The following is a 25,737-nucleotide window of genomic DNA, read 5'->3' as shown; positions in this document are numbered from 1 at the left end:
AAGATGTCTACATGTTCATGCAGAGTCAGGTGAAATGCATATCCCCATATAGGGAAATAATTATCCCAAAATGGTTGGGTCTAGAAGAAATGTTTTAAAATATGGGTGTCAAGTGAGAAATTGCCCCTAATTTATAGTGTCCTAGCGTCTTACTATTCTTCACTGAAGACACCTATAATTCTATACTTTATATGAAAAACTCTTCAATAGGATATAAATTGATACATTAGAATTGCTGCAAAATAATAGAGATGCCTAAAAAATTAATCTTGTCAATAATATTGTACTTAATGAGATTGAAAATATGGTTGAATTTGAAATTGGTTGTCTGCTCAGTCAAATAATTGCTTATTGAATTTCTCAGCCGTATGCTGAGAAAATAATATTTTTAATTTCCCATACTTTAAAGTGAATATTTAGAGATGTGACTGCATTCCAAATGCTATAGATGAAATTTGTGATAAAATTTTCAAATATTACATGTTAATACTATCTGTTTATCTGATGTCTACAAGGGAATATCCCTAATTACTGCAGAAGTGTGGTGCTGGGGTTTTTTTCTGTGATTTTTTTTAAATCCAGTGTATTTTTTGGAATTGAGTATATAAAAGTAACAGCATTATAGTTTCATTTTCCACTATCCCCTGTTTATTCTGCCTCAGTTGTCATGAAATCTGTGGAGGGATTTTGTTTGGTTTTTTCTCTTTGCTGAGAGGGTAAGGAAGAGCTTTCTCACTCTCCAAATGAAATGGCTGATCAAAGAGTTTCCATGCTCCTTGCCCTGTGGGTGAGGTAGGAATTCCCCATAACTGGAAGCTCTAGAACTTTGTCCCAGTATTGGTACAGGGACAGTTGCCAATGGTGGGAGGCAGTGACCTTTTCCAGCCACAAAACTGATTTTAAACATCATAATATCTTCTTGTATTCCTCCTCATTGCATATTGTTGTTTTTTTTTTTTTTTTCTGTCCTGCACCTTGCAGAGAGCTTTAAAATGATGAAGGAAAGCAGCAGTGTTTTGAGTAAAACACTTTGATGTGCAAGTGCTCAGCTGCCAAAATCAGCAGCGCTTTATGGGCAACCAAACATTTTCAAGTTTTCATTCTTGTTTACAGAGCTAATTAAGAATCTTTGTAGCATTCTTTTCAAATGGCAGGCTATCAAAATTACAGTGACTGTTTTGTGAATGAAAAGGTTCTGCTGAATGCCTGACCAGCAGAAGAAGGAGAGAAACCTACTGGCTTAAAAACCAGAGAACATATAAAAAATACATTTCTCTTTAATCTGCATTAAATAAATCTTTTAAATGGTAGTATGTGCATTTGGAGCATAGGTTGTTCTGCTTGTTTAAGTATTTTCCCCAAGCAATTCTATTTGTTTAAAACAGTGTTTGGTTTCCCATTAAAAAGTAAGCACTTGCCAATAGCTCTGCAGACTTAGAATACTGCAATGAGCTCCATGTGGCAGGACTGTTCTAATTACACTGTTTTCTTCAAATTTTTGCTATTTTAAGAGGAAAAGGAGGTACATATAGTAATTTTAGGATGTAGTGACTCATTATTTTATACTTTAAGTTTTTGTGGTCTTTCTCAAGTTGTTGGTAGGACTGAAGGCTCATAGTAGTTCTTTCCAGCTGTAAAATGTATTAGTAAATTGTATTGATGTAAATCAATGCTGATGTAAATCCTAGACAGAGACCAGCAGTTTCATGTTGAAGTAAAGGGTTAAAAACATAATTCTTAACCATCTAGATATTCATACTTGGCTTTTATTTATTCTCAATATAAAACATGCAGTTTTGCCCACAGACATATTGATTGCCCTCTTGGTGTGATATACTGGGAGCCCATTTGTGCAGGTGCTTGCTGACAAACCCTGCTTGGCTATAAAATCCAGGCTTTGTACTAGCTGAGCACTGAGAGCTTCTGGTCTGATCTTAACGTTACAAGTGTGTCTTTAAATTTCTACAGACAGTCTTAAAATGCAAGCTGAGGCAAAATGCATAAGAAGCACTACAAAATGAGTTTGTTGCTTTGTAACAGATCTTAAATCAACAGTGTTTATTATTAAGCTGCCAGCAAATATTTGCTTGCATACCTTTTATTATTTCAAAGGCTTTTATTAGCAGTATGTCACGGTGCTAGTGTCATTTACATTCAGACACCACTTTCTAATGTTTTAAGCTTTCCAGAGATAACAGGGAGAAAAACGTTAAGAAAATGAAACAGATCTTTTCTAATAAATCATTTTTGCAAGCATTTTGTCTCTTCAAGATTCTGTGACATCCTGTTCAGCTGAAGGAACACACCACTTGAATTGCACGAGTCATTCACCTTAAATATTTAATAATGCTTTCATTAGTTGCACTGAACCAGTGGAGTAAGATCTGTAATATCTACTGCTGGTCATCATTTTTATTCATTGTGGTTTAATAAGCATTATAATTACAGACGGAGGAAGAAATATGAGTTAACTTTGTGGTTTTGCTTGGGACTTCTGTGCACACTGGTGTGATTGGAAGGGATTATACAAGCTCTGTGAGCATAGCTGAGTGTATTCTAATATACTGGTGCAGAGTTCCCATTCCTGGCACATTATTCTTCATATGAAAGTAACACCAGAAAAGATTCTGCCTAAAATTGAGTCCTGACACTATTAACTCCATCTGGCTTAGTTGTGAAATATGGAAATTTGAAGGCCAAGTGGAATTGTTTTTGGCAGGTGTTCTAATGCATGCATTATCAGTGGAATTAGACTTCAACTATTTTTACCAACCATTTCCTATATTTGCTTGTAACTTACACAAATAGCAGTTATTTAGAGAGAACAGCCAGTGAGGGAAGATTTCATTTGGGAAGTTTGTCAGAGTTCAAGCTAAAAGGCCGTTTGTAGGCATCATAACCTTCTGTGCTTGTTTCTCGAGTAAATATAGATGGTGATGATTATGATTTGGTATAACTTTCTCACTTTGATATCACAAAAGTGACTGTGTGCATGCTGTTTGCATTCTTATGTTTTAATGGGAGGTATAGTAGGGCAGACTTATATCTGGTGCATTTTTTAATGTTTTGTTAAAACATCATTTTTTCCTCATCAGCAACTTATGCGGGAGCGACAGCAGATGGCCAGCCGCCCCTTTGCTTCTGTCGATGTAGCACTGGAAGTAGGAGCTGAGCAAACAGACTTTCTACGAGGGCCATTAGAGGTAGGAACAGTGGTGCTGACAAGGGACCATTGTGATTTGCATATTTTTATTGCCGGTCTCATCTGCATCTGCTTCTGAAACCAAGCAGCATCTGACTACCTGGAGCTGACAAGTCTCAGCTACCTGTGTTTTGTCATTTCCAAGGCATGGAGTTTTAATCTCATGACATAAACTGTACCTAAAACCACTGGAGAATCCATTAGCCTGGGCTGGGGTGACAGGCAGCTCACCTGGCAGTCCTGTTGTGATGGATGTGAGCTGAAGGAATGCAGGACTCAGGCAGGAGTCAGCAGCAAATGTCATGCTCAGTCCTTCAAGTACACAGTGCCATCTAGTTAACATCTATCTTAATTAACAGAGATTACAACAAACAACCTAACTAAAGCACCTTAGAGTAAAAATTCAGTGTTGCTTTATGCCCACAGGTTTAAAGCATACAGACTGTACTGCATGGTTCTGTTTGTAGGAGATTGCTACATTACTGCATTCTTTTATTGCAATTGCAGTGCATTGGAAAAGAAATAGTACTATGTAAAGCAATATAATATTGGAATGGTGTAATAATGCATGAAATGGATTCTAGAAGTTTCACCTGAAAATAGAGGGAAAATTACCATATGTGGATAATAATGAATATCTAATCTAGGTTGAGATTTTGGAAGATGATCTTCTACTCCTTTACTCCTTTAACTTTATTTACAATATTGTGTTCACAGTTATTACTTCAGCCTATTTGTGGTGGAGTCTGGGAACAAGGTGTGCTAGCTCTGAAATCTTTCAAGATCGTGCTCTTCATTGCTGCCAATTCTTCTTAAATTCAAAGCTTCTCTTACTTTCCTCAATAACCAGTCTTAGTGGAAGGTTGAATACAATCTGTCAAAGCTCCAAGGTTCATGGAGAATGAGTGATGTGAAAAACAAAAGCATAGAAAGAAAACGATTCAGCTATTGAGTACTTACTGAAGTGAGGTGCTCTGTCCTGCTATTGAGCAGGAAGTTGTTCTCACTGTCACAATTTAAATATTTGGAATAGGTGGCTTCTTCTTTGAAGAAGCTGTGTTATTTTCTGAGTTATTACTAAACCCCTTGCTTTCTTCACCAAAACCACCTTATTTCTGTCTCTTATCTTGGAAAAGAAGACCTCTCCAGCTCCCCAAGCTGAGGACATTACACTGCAGTTAAAAGTTAATTTTTTTTTGCAATGTGATTTCATTGTCTCTGCACTGGTATCTGAGAAGATTTTGTCCTGTTTTCTTTTCAAATGGAGGCAGTGAATGGATGATGAGGCATCCATACTCTAATTTTGTACATACTGATTATTTAATTAAACTTTAGAAGTAAACATCACAACTTAATTGGTACATTTTCTTTCTCATGTTTTTTATTTAGCACTAAAAGATAGAGATCCTAAAATATTTTAATTATATTTTACAGTTTTTATTACCTTCTTTTTTTTCCTAGCCAAGCATTTTCTAGCAATTGTTTAGAATTCAGCATCCATAGTGGTTTTTTCTTAATTAATACACAGTTATACACAGAATGAAGTCCATTCAAAATTTCCTTGGAATTATACTGATCTATATCTAAAAACAGTATTGTGCTGAGGATTAAATGCATGTGATTCTGGTATTGATTGTCCTTTGGTATATATTCTGTAAAAATAAAGGGGCTATATTAAGCTTCTTTATGAAAGGACACTAAAAGTTTTAGTTGCCATTCAGTTCTTCGTATTTTGCTCTTTTGGACTGAGGGCAATACAGATCACACATTTTGAGGATACAATGCTCAAGAACAGAATAGTATGAAATACCTGTAAACTTCAATTTATTGAAGTTTATATTTCATAGTTCATATATTATTAGAATCATTAAACTACATTGAAAATTTTGTCATACCTGATGCCCATTGGCCCTTTCTGAGGCTGAAAGCTAAAGATCTTCTGTGAAAAAATGAGAATATGCAGTAACTTCAAAATGTTCTGCTGGCATGACAGAGATCTTGCACTGATATACCAGGGGTTCCAGTTTTGATGATGGTGCATTGCACTCCCTCTCCTCACACTTTTATTGGCATTGTGTGTTACTCCCTGCTACTTTGGACATTGTTGTTACACTTGCATTGACGTTGGAATAACTCTGACACTTCCAGTGACACCACATTGATCTGTGGGCCCTTTGGGCACTGGGTAGTGTCACTGAACTCCTCCAGATATTGCTGCAAGTCTCCCATTCAGCTGCACAGTAGAGCTGCTGTTCATTAAGGTCACCTGCCTCACGTGATGGTGGTGATGGTTTTGTACAACTGGAGCTCTGTGTTAATGCTGGTGCTCTGGTAAAGGCAGTACTCGTATGACTGCACATGGTAATGCCAGGATGCTGTTTAGTTAACAGCTGTATTTTGCATTTATTTGTAAATATCCATAGTAGCTATTTCACTGGAGAGGTTTAGTTTGCAATAGTAGGGCACTTTTTACCCAGTGTTCAGAAAAGATAAAAAAAACCCCAACAGTATAAATGCTGTACTTAAAATGGTTGCCTAGTTTAGATGCTTACAATACAACTGATAGTATTTGGGTCTATTTTCAGTTAGCAGCAATTTGCAACAGATTAAAATAAAATCCTGAAAACACTACAGAGGAAAGTTGAACCTCGGTTTTGGAGTCTTCATCAATCAGTCTATCTTTCTTAATGTTTTGACAACAAAATGACAGTATTTCCATATTAACTCCTTCAAAAAACTTTAATCTGCATCATATTCCTCCTCTTCCCTGTCTGAATGGGTTTTTAGGCATTGGCAATAGCCTTTGTTCTTACCCATTTAAACAACATTATTTATCAGTTTTTACCTTCTCAGGCCACCTTTTCAATGAACAAGTCTCATCTTGTTTTCTGTTCTGTCATGTTGGCTTTATTACAACTCTTTAATGTTTTATTGTTGGTTTAAACTTAACACAAAAGAAAGCAGACTTTGTTTTTCCCTTGCCCTCCTCTCCTGTGTCACACCAACCACTGCCTTCCTAATGATATGATAGGATGTTAGTTGGGATGTTATCCCAATTCTAAAAGGACCAAGCAACACCCACTCCTGTTGTGCCATGATTTTAATGATATTTAACCCATGCTAGTCCTGATCTGCATCTGTAATGATTTCCATAGCCCTGCTTGGAGGTGATGAGGTTTGTGTGAGCCCCTGCAGGAAGGTGAAGCTGGAGGCAGGACGCCCCTCACTCCCTCCTGGGCAGAACGAGAGCAATCTGAAGTTGCTGTGGTGGAGAGGGGAAGGGAAGTCTGGGGGCCAGTGACCCTCTGGATCCCAACAGGGGAACAGTCCAGTGCAGCTCTGGTGAATTCACTGGTGAGCCAGGGGAAGGGAAAAGGACAGAGAGAATTCCCAAGGGCCCCTTGCCAGCAGTAGCACACAGCACAGGCTGTTCAGAGCAGAGCCAGAAAACAGCAAAAGCGCCCTGTCCAGAGAATTTGAGAATATTAGCTATTTTTTGATACAACCATAATTTTTTTCAGTACCACAATCATAAAAAAAATCAAAGTAGCATCATAGATCAATAGATGCTCATTGCTGAGCTTCTTGGCACTCAGTGCCCTCAGTGTTACAATGTTTTTTATTCCTTTCATTTCTTTTTTCCAGACATCTGAGCCATTTCCAGACTTGGTTGCTTTTTAGTTCCTAGTATATACCAAAAGCTAAATCATTTAGGCTGTCTTCATGTTCTAAACCTCCTTTAGGCAAAATTTTTTCTCTAAAATGTAAATCACTTTTGAAGAGTTTCTTCTACTGTGCTGCTGACAGTTATTTCAGTTAATCTATGTATTAATTGAGAAGTAAAACAATTTTTTCCCCTCTGCCTAATTTCTGGGTATTTTTCTTTTGGAAATGGGGACAGATTATTTCTTTAGGTAAGACAAGGTAGACACTGCTGTAAACAAACACTTCTTGTCTGGTCACGCTAAGACTCTGAACAGCAGCATCTTACTGTGCTGCATCTGCTGGAGGAAAGACAAGCATGTTATTGCCTGCAGAAGGGCCAAGTGCAGATTTACTGCTGTGATGATCATCCATTTAATATATTTGTGGTATTACTTGGATTTTTTTTTCAAATCAATGTTATTTCATAATTATTTCTGCAGAAAAGCACACAGTAGATCTTTCAGTCATTTTGCCATTAAATTACTGCATTTTCCCTAGAGTTGTCATAGATATTAGACCACCCTCTGCTTCTGACAAGGTCGGATGATGTCAAAAGTTTTGAATTTCTTATAAAAATTGATTTTTTTTTTTCTCTAGCAAATAATGTTTTCTAGTGAGTAATATTTATGGTGCATTAAATAAGTTTTGAATTTCAGGCACTTTTGATAAGTATGAAGCAAATATTGGCCATTATTTGTAATTTATTTGAGTAAATAATTGGAAGGTGTGCACTGACACTAGCAGCTGTCATTTTATACAAAGAATGGCTGCTGGAAAGTAGAGTGACTTTTCAAAACACATTGAAATCCTGTAGTAGAGATTTGTGGACTTTTAAGTAATTGTAGTATATATTAATGAGTTGTACTGTGTGTTGTGTTCTCTTGCCAGTAAAGAGACTTTTCTCTTTATTTACAAATAAATCTAGTTAAGGTGGGTTAATGTTCTTATGTAATTTGACTAAATCAGTGAGTAATTTTTGAAAATGCAGCCTACCTTATTTTGAACAAAATTCACCTGTTTGCATGCTTCATCAGCATTGCACCTGCATTGTGTTGATGACATAATGTCTAAAGCTAAGGAGCAGGCTCTTCCCAACTCCGTGCTACAGAGCACCAGCTTTCCTCTTGATCTGCTCAGTTCCTAATATTAGTCTCAGTATCAGAGTATCAGTTTCACTGCCCTTGCAAAAAGTAATAATTTATTTTAGATAATGGTGAAATTTTCCCTTGAATGGTGACCTTGGTTCCAGTGACCATAAAGGCAACTTGTGTTTGGCAACAGGAGCTATCAAAGGGCATTGCAGTTGCTCTTCTTGCCTACTGAAAAGTCATGTCATAGTCTTGAGCTGCTCTCTGTACCTCCAGGGGGACCAGAGGAGGGAGAATCTGGATGAGAACAATGTGAGCAATCAGAGACCTAGAAATTATAACTACAATGAAAAGTCAAGGAAAATGGGGTAGGCTAGTTAAAGGTGTCCAAATAATAACTTGCCGATATGCAAAAGGGAAACAGCAATCAGGAAGGCAAAATCTACCTTGGTGTGCTGCAGGTGGCAGAGGTGTAATGGACTTAAATTGTAGGTGGGAAGGGTTAGGAAGGTATCAGGAAAAGCTTCTCATAATAAAGCTGAATCACTGAAAGCAATTGCCTGGGGAGGTGATGGAATTTCTTTTATTGGAAGCTTTTTAGAGCAGGATGGACAAATATTTCTGAGGTACCATGTACCATAGCTGCATTAGATACCTCCTTTCAGCACTGTCTTTATTGTTATTCTGATTGCTCCCTAGCTCTTCCTTCTTCAGACTCTCTGAAAATGTTCCATTTCTGTTGTTTGAACACCTTAATTACCTTCACTGCAATGTTAGTTTTCTGGTACTGAATATTTATGACCCTTCATTTCACTTGTGCTGTTTTATTCATTGACTTACACCCTCCATTTTCTCTCAAGATAAGAAACTGTTAAATCATCTCTGACCCCAGCCTCTCCCTGACTGTAGGTCTGCCAAATATGATCTCCATCTTATTTGGAATAGCTTCAATATTCTCCTTGAAGTCTGTACTGATGATGTAATTATTTTTTTTTTTCTTAACAAGTGCATTGCCATTTTTATAATCTTTCAAAATCCATGCATCCTAGACTACTAGATCTCAGAGAAATGTAGTCAGATGTCACACCTGACGCTGAAGAGGAGAAATCTGTATTGGATTACATTTTTTCCTTTTCTGTATTGCTCAAAGATGATGTTAAATTTGCTGTCCACTACCTCAAGAACTCCTCTATTTTGTGCTACACTTTTACCTTGATGGCTCCCTGCCTTCTCTGCCCCCTCCCTCAGTACTGTTCATCCAGAAAACTTTCTCCTGAGCTATTGAGTTACTTTCCAGCATTTTTCCTTCTTTGTAAATGTTTGCTGCGTATTGTGTGTGGTTTTTATGTGATGTTATGTGCAAGGGATGTTATATCAACAAAATTCACATCTGGTGGCTCTTCCACTAGAGAAAAGCATTTATCCCAAAGCAGCATTGTTTGGTTTGCACCACCTCTTTCCTTATATGAAGTTTTTCATGAAATAAGATGTTTAGATTTCACACTATTTTGCTCCTCATGCAGTAGTTACACACAACAGGGTTGCTCTGCCCAGTAAAATAACTTTACATTTGTGTAAGTTTTTTGTGGCTTCACCTAAAATGTATGTTTAGAAATGTGTGAGTGTTCTGAGCCTAAGATTCAGAACAAATACCTCACCTAGCTGCTCATGCATACTGGTCACAGCTATAATTTTTGTGTGCGTTGTGTATACTAAATCAATGGAAAAGGTATAGATGTTCAATTTGTTGCACAGAATTACATTAGCAATATTTTAAGATTTCTGAGTAGCATTTTTCTTCTCTGGCATATGGGAAAGCTAAAAATAACCTGAGAAATGCTGCCTGGAGAAAGCCACTTTTTTTTTTTCATACAGACCATATTTGTGTGTGTGTGTTTGTTCCTAAAATATACACTAACACCTCAAAACCTGTTGATGTTTTGCTTGAGTCCTTAACTTCAAGTTTTTAAGAATTCTATATCAGTTCTAAAGTGTACCCAGTTTCTAAATGTGCAAAAAAAATTTTAAACCCCTATGTTCTTTTCTCTGCTTCTTTATTTCTGTCCTCATGGGCAAACAGGTGTTGTGAGAAAACCTTAGACATGATGTAGAGGAGGTTTGTCTAGGTGGAGGTTGATTTCCTAATGTTTCAGCCTAACAGGAGAGTAAAGCCTTTGCTTATTACCTCATGAACTGTAGGATCTGTAAATTCACAGTTAGTTCTGAGAACCTGATTTTGTATAGGTTATAGGTTTTTTTATTTAAAATGTGTCTTTCCACTTCACAGAGTGTATTTGGCACACGCACTGCATAATCAGATGACTACAGAAATTGTTTGGATAAAAATATATTATTTGTGTTGAACAAAATTGCAAATAAATTTCATGCTCAATTAGAGGAATTTTGGCTTACGAGCAAAGTGTAGGTGTTTCAGTGGTATTGGCATGCTGTGAATAGAACTCTTAAATCAATGTATTATGCATAATTGCAAATCCAGAGTATCAAAGTAATTGTTCTGATTGTTTTAAAGCATAAGTGTTTATGTGTTTCTGTAAATGTTATGAATAATGACAGTCTATCTTTTAATAAATTGAGTTTTGCAACATCTTATTTCATAAAGTAGACAGGTACAAAATTCAGCAAATGCAAAGCAATTTTATATACTTATATTTTTAAGTACCCTTAGGATTCTCCTTGAATGAATCTTGGTCATGGAAAGCTTGCCTTTGGATATGAAATCCAGGAGAGTGAGATGTTTCCAGAATTATTTTAATTTAACATACCAAAGCATGGAAAAAGTTATGCTGTCAGAATAACTAAAAAGCACATAGATGGGAATATTTCTCTGTTTACTGGACCTTTCTGTGCACCTGATTTGCACATGCCATTCTCTGACTGGCTGCTCTTTTAGTTATGTGTATTTTCTTAGTACCTCTTTTGGTTTTAGATCAGAAGCTATTTCTTATCTTTAAAGTAGGACATTTCTGTCTTTAAAAGGAAAGAGGAGAAGAAAAAGGTACAGAAACTATAGTGTTTCATCAGCCATTTCCCATGTTTCCAGGTAGAACTGGGAACTGGAGGGTGCTCTTTGATTTTTAGCAACTTGTAGTCCTTAGTTCTAATTCAGAGGCTTTACCTTCATGCTTGTTTCCAGCTGTCAACTCAAGATTCAGCTCTGCCTTCCAACAATACCACTGAAACTGCAGCAGACAAGACAAGAACCCTGCCTGGGCTTTTCTTCACAAAACTTGGCAACCTGTATGTCAGGAAATATTTAAGTTTATGCTACTTTTCAGTGAAGTTTTATCATTCTGTACCATCTATCAAACTGGTTTTGTGTCTGAAGTGAATATGAATTATTTGCATAGAAGGCCCCTGCCCTGGATGACTCAAAGCTCACCCAAACTTCAGAAAGCCCCACTCCATGTGCCATCCAGCACATCCAATGTGCTTCCCATGACTCTTCAACCCAGCAGCACTTTACTGCTTGGTTCTGTCTACTGTGCATTGGACACCATGATTCTTCAATTTCTGGTTGCAGGGTGGCTCAATTTCAATAAAAAGGTTGAAGCTTGTTAGTTTTTAGGTAGGCTATGAGCCCCCTTTGATCTGCTGTCTGTCACTAGGTGCCCTATTAAAGTTTGTCCCCATGTTTCTTATCAGCTCCCTTATCAGCTCTTGTCCCCAGAGACTTCTCCAGACTGAACAACCACAGCTCTCTCAGCCTTTCCCCACAGGAGAGGTGTTCCTTCTCTCTGGCAATTTTGGTGGCCCTCCTCTGGATCCACTCTAGCAGGTCCATGTCCTTCCTGTGCTGTAGAAAAGTCATCTCATTTTTTCCCCTGCATATTGTGAGAGGCAGTTTCTGCTTTTCCACTGATTGTTCAGGAAGGTGTGAGTGCTTACAGGCAGACTGGATCACTTAGGTGTGACTAACTCAAATTTTCAAATAAACCATGAGGCTGGTTTATGAGTTATAGGGTGTGGATTCCATTCACTGGCTTTGGCAAAGCAGAAGTAGAAACATTGTATAAGGTGTTAATTTCAGTAATAATCTGAAGAATTATCTTTTCATAATAGGAAAACCAGCAAAATATTAGAATTTCAAAAATGAGTGGGCTCAATCAGAATTTACACTCCAATGGTAGGATTCTATAATGGTACTGAAGGAACCTTCTCCTTGGACCATTTCTTCTGAAAATCAAAAGATTCTGAATGGTACACTGCAATAAACTAAACACTGCAGTAAAGTAGAAGTTAAAAGGCAGTTAGACTGCAGTGAAATTGGGAAGAACAGTGAGTTTGTATCAGGGCTATCTCCTTCAAAAAATCAGCAGTATTTGTGATATGTGACCACTTCCAGATATAACAAATCTCTTAGAGCTTCCTATAACAAAGATGGTAAAACATTATTGTTCATTAGTGTGAAGCAGTAAAGTTTTTAACAGACACATAAGAAATAAAATTTTCCCTTTTTTCATCTTTGGTATATATTAATCTTAGTAGATTTTTATTTAAAGTAGAATTTTGCCTTTCTGAGTGCCATTCTTTGTACTATATCCTTGGCAAAATGACCTTTTTCTTATCTTTATTATCCAGCTTTCAGTAAGAGACTAGAAAGTTTATAGAGGTACTTGCTGTCACCTTCTTGTCTCAACTGTTTAGGCCTTTAAAAATGATGTACAAATATTGAACCAGATGCAGTTAATAAATAGTTATTCTTTTCTACAAACAACTTATTGGTTATTAAAGGAAAAGTCAATGGGCTGTTGGAAAAGTAGAGAAGCAATTTATTTTATATTGAGAAAAATTTCAAGGTGTAAGAATCAGAAGGAATAAAATGTACCCTTCTGAATGTGTTTAAATGTCATTTTATGTGCAGAAAAGAGCATTATCCAATGACTCACAAATATAATTTATGTTTTGCAACACCGAGCACACAAATGCAGGATTATCTTTAAGATCACCACTAAATACACCAAGAGTCACTGACGTGACTTTGGCAGTGAGATCCAGTGAAATCATTTCCCTCTGGGCATATGGATGCTGTAAAGTGTGTCTTTCTTGGTCATTTATTTTTCATGGAGGAAATTTTGAAAAAAAAAATAAAAATATATATATAATGTTACCACTTTCTTATCAATTAAGTCAAACATAAAAAATCATCTCCAAAGTCAACTTCTGTGTACCTTCAGGCATTGATCGTGAATGTTATTTGAATTACTTTCTCCCATCACTCGTTGAACTCAAGGTTGAGTAGCACCAGGTCCTAATGCAGCACAGTATAGATCTTCCAGTGTACCATTAGTAGGAAAGTAGTTAAAAACTCTACTTACTCTGTTGGTTTATTGAGGAATAGTGGACTTGTGTGTATAGTAATATTCATATTAATTGCAGAAATATCCTTTTTTTTTAAATTGAAGAAATGTTTTAGTTTTCCCATTTCCTGCTATAATTAAATGGTAAGAGAAATGTTGCAATCTGCATATCTGTTTGTTTTTTTTTCTCAAGAATAGTTAGACCATCTCTTTTCATTCTATTAGGACTTTCATGAATGATGTTCATTGAAATGGCAGCAATGTGCAGCATATTTTGATCTAGCAACAGTTTATAACCAGTTTGCAACTACTTTGCAAAATAAATAGCTAAAGTAGCATTTTAATAAACTAACCCAGATGTCTCTCATTATTGACTTTTAATTCTGTGAAGATGTAATAGCTCAAGGTGAAAAGGAAGTAAGAGAACTGAAAGGAATTCTCAGACAGTGTAGGTACACATGCACTGCCCACAGCCCTTGGCATCCACAGCTGGAAATGACAGAAATCCAATATATTTAGTGTGTGATGTCATGCTTTGGGTTTGGCTTTTTTTTTACACATTCATTTGGGCTTGAATTTATGTGAGAGGGCAAAGTCAGAGAAACTTGTGTAGGATTTGGGATGAAGGATAGGGGAGTTTGTGAAAGTCTGCCAACCAGCTAATATTTCAGTAACATTATTGATCTAATCCAAAAAACTTATATATCTTGTACTACTTGGAATTGGCTTTGTTCCAAAAAGTTCTACTGTGCAAGATGAGGAAAAAAAAATAGATAAAGGTTTGATTACAGACTTTAGGCATGTTTTCGATATGCCTTCTTAGCCCTGAGTATCTTGAGGATAAGGTCTAAAACCTGGAATTTATATTCTTTAGAAAGCCAGCACAGAAAGAAAAGGGTAGAGCTGATGTTTTTGCAGCATTCTCTGTAATAGCCCTTCCTGCTGAGGTGTGCTCTATTACTCTGTTTCAGACAGTTTTTCTAAGGACTTTAAAGTGTCCAAGTGTATCACTGAACTGAAGCTGCCATTAAGAGGTGAAAGTGGTGCAATCAACTCATTACGAGGGGGAACAATTTTAAATCAGCTGGGAAAGTCAGAAAGCATTATTCAGAAGTGCTTAAGGAGAAAGCATTATACAGAAGTGGTTAATGAGAGCTGGGACTGAAGGAGAAATTCAAAAGCTCTTCTCTACAATGGGTTATAATTGATCATTGCATGGTACAGCTGTGTAATTGTAGGGTCTTCCCCCTGCTCACCTGTCTGTCCATCTTCAACTAACCAGCTTTTCTCTAGTAGGTAAATCTCTGAGCACCATTCTGTTCTAACATCATGTTCACTGAGTTTGTTACAAGGTGAGCACTTCTGATAGACAAATGCAGCTATTTGTTAGCTGTGTATTTATGGCACTGGAGATCATCTTCTCATCAGCTGTTTTAGAGACTTTACATTAATAGGGCCAGGGAACTGATCCTTGTTAGAAGAGCTCATGTTAAGCTGAAATTCAATATTTTCACTTACTGAATTTGAATTAGGCAGTAAATCTAATCTTTAGAAAATAGCATTCATCATGCACAATGGAATCATAGATAATTTAGGTTGGAAGGAATCTTTTGTAGTCGTACATCAATCAAAGGGACTGGGGAGGAGCCAAACCCTTGAGCAGAGTTAAACCCCCCTATGGTGAGATTGTTTAGGGGTCTGTTTGATGGGGTTATGAGGAAGCTGATTCTGAAAACTCACAGGGTCCTGTTCAAATGTTCAGCTACTCTGTGACAAGCCTTTACTAGTATCTCACCAGAACCTCCCTTCTTGAAATTTCTTTTTACTGCCCATTTTCTTATTCTTGTGAGGAAAGGATAGAATTACCAGAGTCAGCAAAAGACGCCAACTTAGGTTTCTCCTTTTAAGACTGAACAAATCCCTTACTGCCAGACTTTTCTTCCAATGCTTAGGCCACCTCTCGCTGTTTTGTTTTCAAAGACACAATGGAAGATGTTTTTGAGTTTTGCTAAAGTCAAAGTTAACGCCATCTAGCCTTGTCTTTCTCTGAGTCTGTCACACCATTACCAAAATATACCCGGTCGGTGGGGCAAATCTTATCTTTCACAAATCCATGGTGGCTATTCCTTGTCAAATTCTTGGCCTTCACATGCCTGGCCAGGGCTTTTGGGGGGATTTCCTTCATAGTATTTCTTCCCTGGCATAGAGGGGAGCAGGTTGGGTTGAGCAGTCTGAGTTTCCCAAGGTCTTCCTTGCCTTTCTTAAAGATGTGTGTAACCCTTAATCACTACAACCAGTCAAAGATGGCAGCATCTTCTCAATGACATTGCTCAGTTCCCAGTATCCCTGCTGTTCCTGGGGACTTGTCTGTATCCAACTTACATGATTCCTCAGCTCATTTCTCTGCTAACTCAACCAGATGTAAAACATGAGCAAAAACCAAAATCTGTGTTGCTCAGGATTTCAGGTTCTTTTGTGTATGTGTGAAAAAGTTGGCTGTAAAGTTCTTGCAAGAGCTGGAGAAGTTTTGATGTTAATTTAATCAAAGAACTGCTATAAAGGCATTTCCTTCAGTAGCATCATTTAAGAGTCCTCAGTGTCTGTTTTTCTGCTGATACTGGTAAGAAATATTTCCCAGGTTTTTCTCTGATGCCAGCCCCTTAATTCTTTCCTTTTTTCCTGGCCTTCATATTTTAGTAGTTGCAATGTGCACCTTTGTATACTATACAGTTTTTAAAAAAAATGTATTTAAATTTTGGCAGTGCGTGTGCAGTTACAAAACACAGTTGGGAGTTATGACTTATTTGTGTAGTGAGAGAAGTTTGGGGTGGGGTTTTTCTTTTTTTTTGTTTTTGTTTTTGTTTTACAAGCTTTGTGGTAAATTGGGCACAGTGCAAAATGATACCAGCCCAGAAAAGTTTACTGAAGCTCAGAGCCCAATAAACATGAAATTTGCAGAAGTACTTTGTGTGTGGAGCAATAATTGACTATAGAAAGCATCCCAAATATTGGTAGGGAAGGAAAAGTTTTTCTTCCTTTTTTTTTTAATGCAAGATGCCTTGGCTGTAGTTCAATTTAAAGGGAATTATACTAACCTGTGTCCTATACTGTACAAATTGGTAATGCTCTTTTAGTTCTTCAAAGAAGAAACTAAAGAGAAAGTAGATTTCAGGTGCCTATTAGAAAGAGTAAATAAGAATTTTTTTTCTGCATCTGATTTTGTTTGATTTTTTTTTTTCTTCTTTTCTTGGTATTATGTCAATTATAGTATGCATATTTATGTTTGACAGCTGCATTTTAAGAGAGGCCAGTGTTAAAAATCATCTCTTTTAAGGGCATCTTAGTATTTCTTTGCTACTATCTTCTCTGAAATACCCTGACCTCTCTTCTTAATTGTAATGAAATTTTATGTAACTAGATTGTACCTTCTTTTTGGAATAGGTGCATTCATTTGACTAATTAAAAGGCTCAATTCCATCATAAAGGCATCATCTTCTTTCAGTGATTTACTGATACAGTTCAGTCTGTGAGAGTCTAGGCTGTGTATTTTAGGTCAACAGGTGTGCTAACAAATACAATTGATACGGATTATATTATTCAGATGTGTGTATGTATCTTAGGAAAGTTTCTGATTTTCCAAGAGAGGTGGAATTGTGAGCTCCCAGGTGTTGTAGAATAAATAATCCCAAATTCTTTTCTCCTAAGCATATTAGATTACTAAAGTATATGAACAGAAGAGTCAGTGTGATAAAAATATGCTTTAATTGCTTTCACAACAGATGTGGTTATGGAGTCTGACCTCTAGTTTAGCAGCATCCTTGTAATCACCGTCGCTTAATTTCAACTCTTTCTTCTCTTTCAACTCTTCCAACAGGTAAACCATGTTCAATGACAATCTTTGTGATGTGTTAACTTGTAGTTGCAAATAATTCAATGCATGTCCTAATCTTTCAAGCATGTTCACATTGCAGTCCTGTCCTTTGGAGTAAAATTCAGACAAACATTTTTATAGTCGATTGCACTATGAGAGAATTTACAAACAGAACTGCTCATGTGATTGTTGTATCAGTTTTTTTGGAGAAAACCCTTGAGTATGTGATAAAAAACAGCTTTTGAAATTGGAGGAGTGGCTCTCTTGGAAAGTGAATCCACAGTGTTCTATGAAAATACTTGAACCTGCAAACTGAGAAACTGTCCTCTGTCTATGACATGATGTTCCTAATGCAGATACTGATCTACTTCTAGAGATATTTTAATCCACAATGAATGTGACACTGAAGCTATTAAGTGTGGGTATTGGTACTCTGTTCCTTAGCTGGAAATGTCAGTTAAGACAGTGCATTAATAACTATGGGGTACATGGTGAATCTTTTAAAATTTGTATTCAGAAATTCCCTGTCACTAGTTTGATGAAATCATAAGCAACTTGAAGTCAATGTGACACAAGAAAGGATACTCAAATATCTCATCTCTAATGAATGACAGTAATTAGCCATATTTCAAGGAAAAGATAATATATCACAGATAAGGAAGTTCATATTTCATAAAGTGCCCATTATGGGAGATGTAGGGCCAAATGAACTCTTATGTTACACTCTTATATAAGCTCTTTTGTCACAGAATATAATATTAAAATGATCATTCTAAAGTAAGTTTTAAAATGGAGAAAACTTTTGAAAATTGATGGCTTTAGTGAACAGTCAATAGTATATATATTTATATATATTTTGTAAGGACTAATGGAATACTCATGTGAATTAAAGAAAGGCAGTTTGGCTCGCCTCTGGTCATTTCCACAGTGACTCAGACAGTGCCAGCTTTGTCTTTTTCAAAAGGATAAAAAGCCCTGGTTGTTCTCAAGTATCTGAAAGTCCTTTGCTGCTTATAAAGCCTAGCATGCATCACTGACCCTGTGATATGGGGCCTTGGAAATGATCTATGGAAAGGGAATGAGGCTTCCCACATTGAGTGGAGATCCAGATCTTTCTCTTCCATTTTACAGTTGTCTGAGGTTCAATAGGATGTAGCTGCTTGAAACCAGAATTTAAATCATCCCAATATCTAAAACTGGGAGTATTGGGTAAATAAAAATGTTTCAATTTACTGACTCTAAGGAGAAAACTCAGCTTTTTTTTTTTTTTTTTTAAGTATTTTTCAACCTGTTTCCATAAAGATGATCAGTAGAGTCTTCTGTAGAAATATAGGTTTCTTATAAAAATTAAAGCATGAAATTCAGTTTCCTTATAAATTTCAGTATTGTTTAAACAGACATTGTATTTGAAAAGATATGTGATTTTTCTTCAGCCGTACTTGAAATGGAGTCATAGGTATTTCTACAGGTGACAGATTCAGAGTAACAATTTGGAAGGAATAAAAGATGTACTGTGGACTGGAACAAATATTCCTTTTGTATGAATACTATCTGAAGCATCCCATTGATGTGTTTGCATGTTCAGAGAAAATTAACACCGTTACAGTTCACTTTCCTTCCTTACAATGTGAAGCTGAGTTATCGCTGTTCTAAGGGTGTGGCTTCAGACGTGCTTGAAATTATTGCAATGCTCCAGATTGTGTAAAGTGTCATAATTAACAAAGTGAGGTTATTTCACTATTATCTAAGAGTAATTTTTATAAACTGTGAAGTGTCTGTGGGGTATGGAGTCAGGCTCCCTGAAGTGTGAATGTGCTTTTGCTGATTGGTAGCTTTGCATAATTTAAGTAATAAAATCTTTACAATGCAGATGAGGACCTTTTAGGGAAAGCAAATATTATAGTATTTCAGTAGCCTTGTAGCTATTTAAAACATTCCATAGTAAATGATGTTTATTTCATGTTTAGGTTTAGAAATGCTTCTTATGTATTAGTAGATATCCATCCCACTTTACACACAGAAATACTGACAGAGAAAAATTGGAAGCAAGCCCAGTTTTTTTTGCTCCTTATCCAGTGACCTACTCATAAGTGACAGTATTTATATTGGTCTTTCCCATCTAGATATGGCTTTCAGCCTGAGAGAGGCAGTAAAATATAGCCCAGTAATTACTACAGCTTCTCCTAAAAATACAAGGCTTAACTAGAACTCATTCAGAAATATGTTGTCAATTTAAAAATGCAAAATAAAGTGTTGGGATACATTTCTCCCAGAAGATTTTGCTATTGTAATGCCTATTGCTGTAGTAATCCATTTTTAGGTGCCTGACTCAGAACTGAATCCAGAGCCATGTGTGGAGCAGAGCCAAGAGGGAATACTGAAAAGGGATGCCTCTTCAAAAGTTCCTCAAACACAGCAGAAAGCTGATTCTGTCAAATCAGGATTTACATCTGAAAATGATCTCCTGGAGTTGTGCTTGTGCTTCTGCTCTCAAAAATCAGAGAGAGGGCTGCTGCATTTCCCCTTTGTGCTGTGCCTCAGACAGTCCCTGAAAAGAAGGGATGGGTGTGCCAGGCCATCCTCAGCCAGCAGGGAGAGAATCATTTCTGTGACCCGAATGTGAGGCTATAGGGTGCTCTTGTCATTTTCTGCCATAACTGTGACTCTGCTATTGTAGAGAAAAGGGTTCTTGAACTCAACAAATTTGGTGGAAAAATGACGTGTGACCTCAGCTGCTGTCCTGGGAGACAGAAGATGGAGATGGTTTTTGTAATCTCTGCACTGAGTGATGTCCAAGCCTTTAATCCAGTTATACTGAAGTAATGTGGAGTTCATGAATTGCCCTTCAACTCAGAATCAAAAACTTTGTCTCTCTCTAGAAATATAATAGAAATAGGTTACAAAACTGTACTTTGACCAGGTTTAATTAATCCTGAATTTTTCATTTTTCCATAGGAAACTTGAGCAGAGGAATGTTTACTTTTGTTTTCCTGCATGTACTTGTGTAAGAGAGAAACACTGAAGTCATTAACTATTTTTAGACTGCAGTAAATTCTGAATGTGTAAAAGTTTCTTTGTGTACCAACAAGAATTTATTTGGTTTTGGACTTAGGTATCAGTAAAATAACAGTTGTTTGCTTTTTGGTTGTGTTGTTGCTGGGGCTTTTTTTTTCCTAGTCTTCCAGTGGTTAATACTTTTCACCTGTTTTTTATGGTCTATTTAAATCATGCCTTAACTTGAGCTGTCATAAATTTAAGAGCCACTTAAAGTTGTCTTGCCTTCATCCATTCTGTCTCAGAGTCTTCAGCTTTTACTGGTACTTGTAGATTTTGATTTAATGGTCTTTTAAAAGTTGTTCAGTAAAGCAAATAGAGTTCTTGACACTTAGAGCATATTTCCAGTTTATTCTGGAGCTCTTCTCTGAATGCACTGCAATTCTCCATTTTCTATCTGCTTTGTGGACCAATACTGGTACCAAAGGATGAAATCTGAGAGTTGATCGTAAACTGCTGTGGTTTTTTAAGGCTTCATTCTTGGTAAGGTTCTGGTCAAAAATAATCATAATTTTACAAATCTGTGTAAAAGCATCCCTACACTGTCTGCTGCTGTTTCCCAGCTCCCCCTTAGGAATGAATGCATTCAGTGTTTAGGTAGGACCTTGCTTTCAGCTGTGTTGTGATGCATACATCTTCCTTAATGTTGTACAGTGTCCATCAATGGTAAATAACAGCTTCACACAGATCAATGTCATTTATAATCTGAAAGCTTTATTAGAAGGACTTTATTCCCATGTAATGATTTAAGTAATGGCTTGTATGTGCTCAAGTATCAGTTGTTATAGGATGGCAATAGATATAGTAGCTTTTACTTCGTCACAAATACCATTTGTTATAACCTGCCTGTATTTTAATGTATACTCCTCTTTGGATCAGTCAGTTCTGGTGCTGAACTGAAAGCAAGATCCACTCATAGGTTTTCAGTCATGTGCTAATGCCTTGCAACTTTGAAATATGACCTTTTTTGTTCTGTTGCTGTAGCAGTTTAACTAATGAAGTATGAACATATTTCTTTACAGAAAATTTCTTCAAAACAATTTCAAAACTGAAGCAGTAGGTAGTTTTTTCTAAGTTCTCAACATACTGAGGGGGTGGGGAGTACATTTTAAATTTATTAAGCTATTATCTAGATTTACTGAATATAGATAATTTTCTTTTGACCTCATGTGTTTATAATAAATTTATAAACCCGTAACTGAGCCTCCTGCTAGAAGGAAAATGTCAAATACCATATTTCCCCCTGCTTTTCAGCTATCAAGCTCTTGCTGACAGGTGGGAATAACCATTTGATTCATGTCAGCAGAGATTTGTGAGGTGTTAGCTTGGGTAATGATCCTAAATTAAATCTCTGATTACCTCCTCATTTGTGTCACTGTATCTGTGAATCCGGAAAATCCATTTAATATTCTTGGGGAGGGAAATATCAGACTTAGAGAAGAGTTCTGAGTTGAAGTAAAGTGTCATGTTATTAGTCTGACTTGAAGCTAGAGTTAAAATACTTCCTCACTTAGGAAGATGTTTTGAGTGATTTCTGATAAACAGTGGTGCTGCTGTAGTGCTGCCTATGAGCTGTTCAATTTTTAACTAGGTTGGTCAACATCTGTGTTCAGCCTGCAGCACCTTCCCAGTGGAAGCTCAGTCTGTAGCTCTAGGACAGGCTTAGTCCATGGATTACTTTTTGCTAACAGAAATGATTTATAGAAGCTCCCATAAGGAGAGAAGTCATGAGGCAAAGCACAGACAGCTTTTCATGCTGTAAGGGAGAAGTAAGATAGGAAGTAAGAGTCTGACCTATTTTTGAGATGGCATTTCAAAGCTTTTGCTGTTGGACTTTTTATTTTATCAAAATAATTTATGTTACGAAAGGAAAGTTGAAAGGGATTTCTAAATATTTTAGTTTATTGCTGCTTGTTTGCAAATGTGGCTGATCTTCCTTGAAGTCTCAGATTACAGGAGAGTGTTAATACAGTGGTTATTTTGAAATGTGATCTGCCTTGACTAACAAGTGTGCTGCACCCTGATGTGAGCTACCTGCAGTAAGTGCATGAAGCTGGGAGGAACTTTCACCCTCAGTAGTGTTTGACAGCTGTGAGTACAAGGTGCTGGGCTCTGTCAGATCCCTGTTGCAGGTGTGCTGGAACATTGATTTGTTTCAATGCCTTGTTTGCAAAGTAAAGTAAAAAAAAAAGGCTGATAGTATTTTCAGGAATGTATATTTACAGTGGTAGGCATGGACCGACATGGTTCCTGGATGTAAAGCTTTATGCAGATTCATAAACTCTTACATTATTATGCCATCTCACTATTTCATTGTAATGTAACTGCATGTTTTTATTCAGGCATTGCAGCTGAAATTCAGTGACTGTTGAAAATCTGGAAGGGGAAAGTATTTCCATAGTATTAAATTATTTCTAGCTGGCAGCTTCCTCGGAGCCTTTAAGAAATTGATGTTTTGCATAATTTTTCAAAGGCTCCAAATAACCTGCTTTTTGCTTAACTTTCCTTGTTCCCAGTTGCCATCAAATACCCTGTAACACTTCAGAGGGAGGATGGAGAAAGCACAGGATGAACTAAAACCATCCCATGGCCCAAACCAGAGGACTTTTGTGTATTTTCTGTCTGCTGTGAGCCTTCTCTGCATTTTCCTCTTCAGCATCTGGACATCAAACTCTCCAGATGTCCTGAAGTGTATTAAGTACTTCCACAGAGCGTTTTGGCTGAGTCAGCCAGAAGCAACAAAGGACACTGCATCCATGCCAGTGTTATTAAAAGTACAGACTCAAGTCTAATACTGCAGCAGTAGGCAGCCATTTGTAATGAAACATGCTGCCAGTGGGAAGAACAGGGGTGTCTGAATGGTAAATAAAATTGCTAAATATTTTCCAAGTAGTCAATGGCAAAATTGAGTTACAGTCTGCTTTAAATTATTTACAGAAGAATTTAAATTTGCAAGCTGCTGCTTCTAACAACACTCAAGTTCTTGAAAATTCAATGCTAAAATGAGTTATTACAAGTGAGTTAGCTGTCTGAAATTAAATTAGGTGATAAACAATCCATTTCTCTGCAGTAAATTGGCATTCATGACAACTAGTTCTAGTATGCACCTGAACCCATTATTCTTGGCACTTCATAAAGTTTCAATTGATAGCAATTTGTATTGACAGACTCTTATTGAATATAATTCTCAACAGAAACTAGCTAATCAATTAATTAATCCTAGTGTTACTCAAGTTTGTTTTTATGTTGCTCCATCATTCAGAAAATTAACTGTTAACATTGTTTACAATTAATATAACTTAAACACTTTAGTTTTCATTGGCTGAATTACCAAGCTTAGACTAATTAAGTAAGCATTAAAGCCTTCTGTATTGCTAGCAAAACTGAAAATTATGCACGCTAAATTGAAAAACACACAACAAAAAATTATTCTATAATACATATCATTATGCAGGATTTCAAAACAGAATGTTTAGTCTTGCATTTCCTCTTGAAAGCTGCTTGGCTGTGTGTGAAAAGTCCTAGCCTCTTCTGAATTGACTTGAGGGAGTAATCATCAGCAATATTATGATGAAAAGCACCATCAAATCATGTTCTTCTAAGGCTATCTAATAACTATTTGCATCTTCCCTCACATTTAAATAAGGCTTTCTTAGAATTCAGTGTTGCAAAGGAGCAAATCCATCCCACTGCCAGATGATTCTGGACAGATGCTGTAGGATGTGACTGCAGTGACAGTGCAGAGAATGCCAGGACTGAGCAGCTTGGAGCCCCCTTGGAGTCCAAGGGGCTTCCCTGGAGAGCAAGGGCCTGCTTGCCTGCCTCTGATTGCAGCACAGAACCTGCATTAACTATTTTGAACTGTGGTGACAATAAGTTAATTACATAATATTAAACCCTTAAATTCCATTAGATGCACTCTTGTCTTATTAAACATGAGTCCTGGCCCAGAGCCCTACTTCGCCCATGTGAACACAGAATTCCTCTTACAAATTAGGAGAATGGCTTTGCTCACCTTTATATGAATAAAAGCCTTTCTTTCATGGTAAGAAGTAGAACTTGCTGCTTCTGAGAGAGCTCTAGATTAAAACACTAATATTAGTCTTGTCTAGGTGGCAATCAGGAGGGCTATATGTTTTATCTAGGTCCATTAGTATCATTTGTGTATGGTTCTTTTTACCTCTGGTTTTCTTCAGCAGTTTGTACTGAGTGTCCTGATTTTGAAAGCTTTTTCAAATATCTTAATGATGTATGGTGTGTGGTGGGTACCTCTTTACTTGGTCACTGAATAACTGAATACAGTACAAGAGTTTCAACAGTGGAATAAGGTCATTTTCATCTTATGAGTCATGGTTTCAGGGAGGTGGAAGGCAGACACAAATGCCTGCTTGCTTGTTGTGGGACTGGCTGGAGGAGAAGCTGGAAGGAAATCTGGGCTTTGTATCCCAGCAAGAGGTGCTGTGGTAGTTAAGCTGCCTTGGAAGGAATGTCCCAAATGTCTTTTTCTTTGTTGCTTCCTTACCTTGGAAACAATCAGGGATTCTCTCAAAATCACTCCCATTGTCTCCTAATTACTGGCTACTAGATTGAGCCTGAGAGATGTTGGACACATCTCTTTGATATACTAATATAATATTAAGGTAGAGGGCTTTTTATTTTTCTAGTAGATAATTTAATCTAAATCAGAATCTGACCTGTGGGGATGAAGGAAGCCTAACATGAAATGCTACAAAATTTCTGGTGCATACTTTTTTCAGACCTCTTTTAACACAGGAGGGCTAGGATGTGATAAATCAGTTTAGATACCAAAGAACTTGATTGGGATACTCAATTTTACTATAATAGCCTAATCTAAAATACTCAGTCCTTTTCAGCTCCTCTATACTCTTTCAAAATTGCTCCTAACAAGGACAATCTCTAAAAATGGGGCATTTGAGACAAGTTAATGGTGCTATAGCTACTCAGGATAACCATTACCGGAGAGTAGCATTCGCTGCCTAAGCACAAGGCTGGATTCAGTGAATAGTATCAAAGGTGTTCTCCAGCAACTTGGAGAGACTTGAAAAGAAAGAGATATTTACCATTTGAGATGTGCAGTTAGACAAAACCACATGTTTAAAATAGCCCACAACTTCAATGTAGAAAGAAATGCAAAGTGAAAGAGAGGTTAACCTAGTTTTCAAGTTCTCTTCTGCTTAGATTTTGCATCAAGTTAAACTCCAGGAATTGAGACTTAGCTTATTCTGACTTAATTTCACTTTCAACATCAATTCTTTGGTATTTTTATCAATGCTTATTTTACTTAGTTTTTTTCCAAGACAATCTCATTACACTGATTCCCTCACTTTCTCTCAAAAATTTTCATGCAATTAAATGCTTGCCTTTAAGTTACTATGTATGATGGTATAGTGCTGCATTGAAATATGAATCCTGCATAACTTAACTTGCTGTGGAAGTTTGACTTGCCTTATTGATAAGTTAGATTTAAGTGCTCAGCAT

At 36.8% G+C, this 25,737-nt stretch overlaps 1 protein-coding gene across 4 annotated transcripts in view; it reads left to right on the top strand.

Moving 5' to 3' along the window:
* The window catches only part of ATRNL1 (attractin like 1), a 428,637-nt gene that overhangs the window by 309,000 nt on the left and 93,900 nt on the right, over positions 1–25,737 (top strand). For 2 of the 4 annotated variants that reach the window (XM_063163138.1, XM_063163140.1), the window contains exon 27: positions 3,096–3,203. The exons of the other annotated variants lie outside the window; for them this stretch is intronic. In XM_063163138.1, coding sequence (XP_063019208.1) covers positions 3,096–3,203 — 108 coding nt within the window. The remainder of the gene's footprint in view (positions 1–3,095; positions 3,204–25,737) is intronic. 4 annotated transcript variants of the gene reach the window in all.

The sequence above is a fragment of the Melospiza melodia genome, chromosome 9 (assembly GCF_035770615.1).
Source record: "Melospiza melodia melodia isolate bMelMel2 chromosome 9, bMelMel2.pri, whole genome shotgun sequence".
NCBI lineage: Eukaryota > Metazoa > Chordata > Aves > Passeriformes > Passerellidae > Melospiza > Melospiza melodia.
This window is presented reverse-complemented; position numbering and strand designations above follow the sequence as displayed.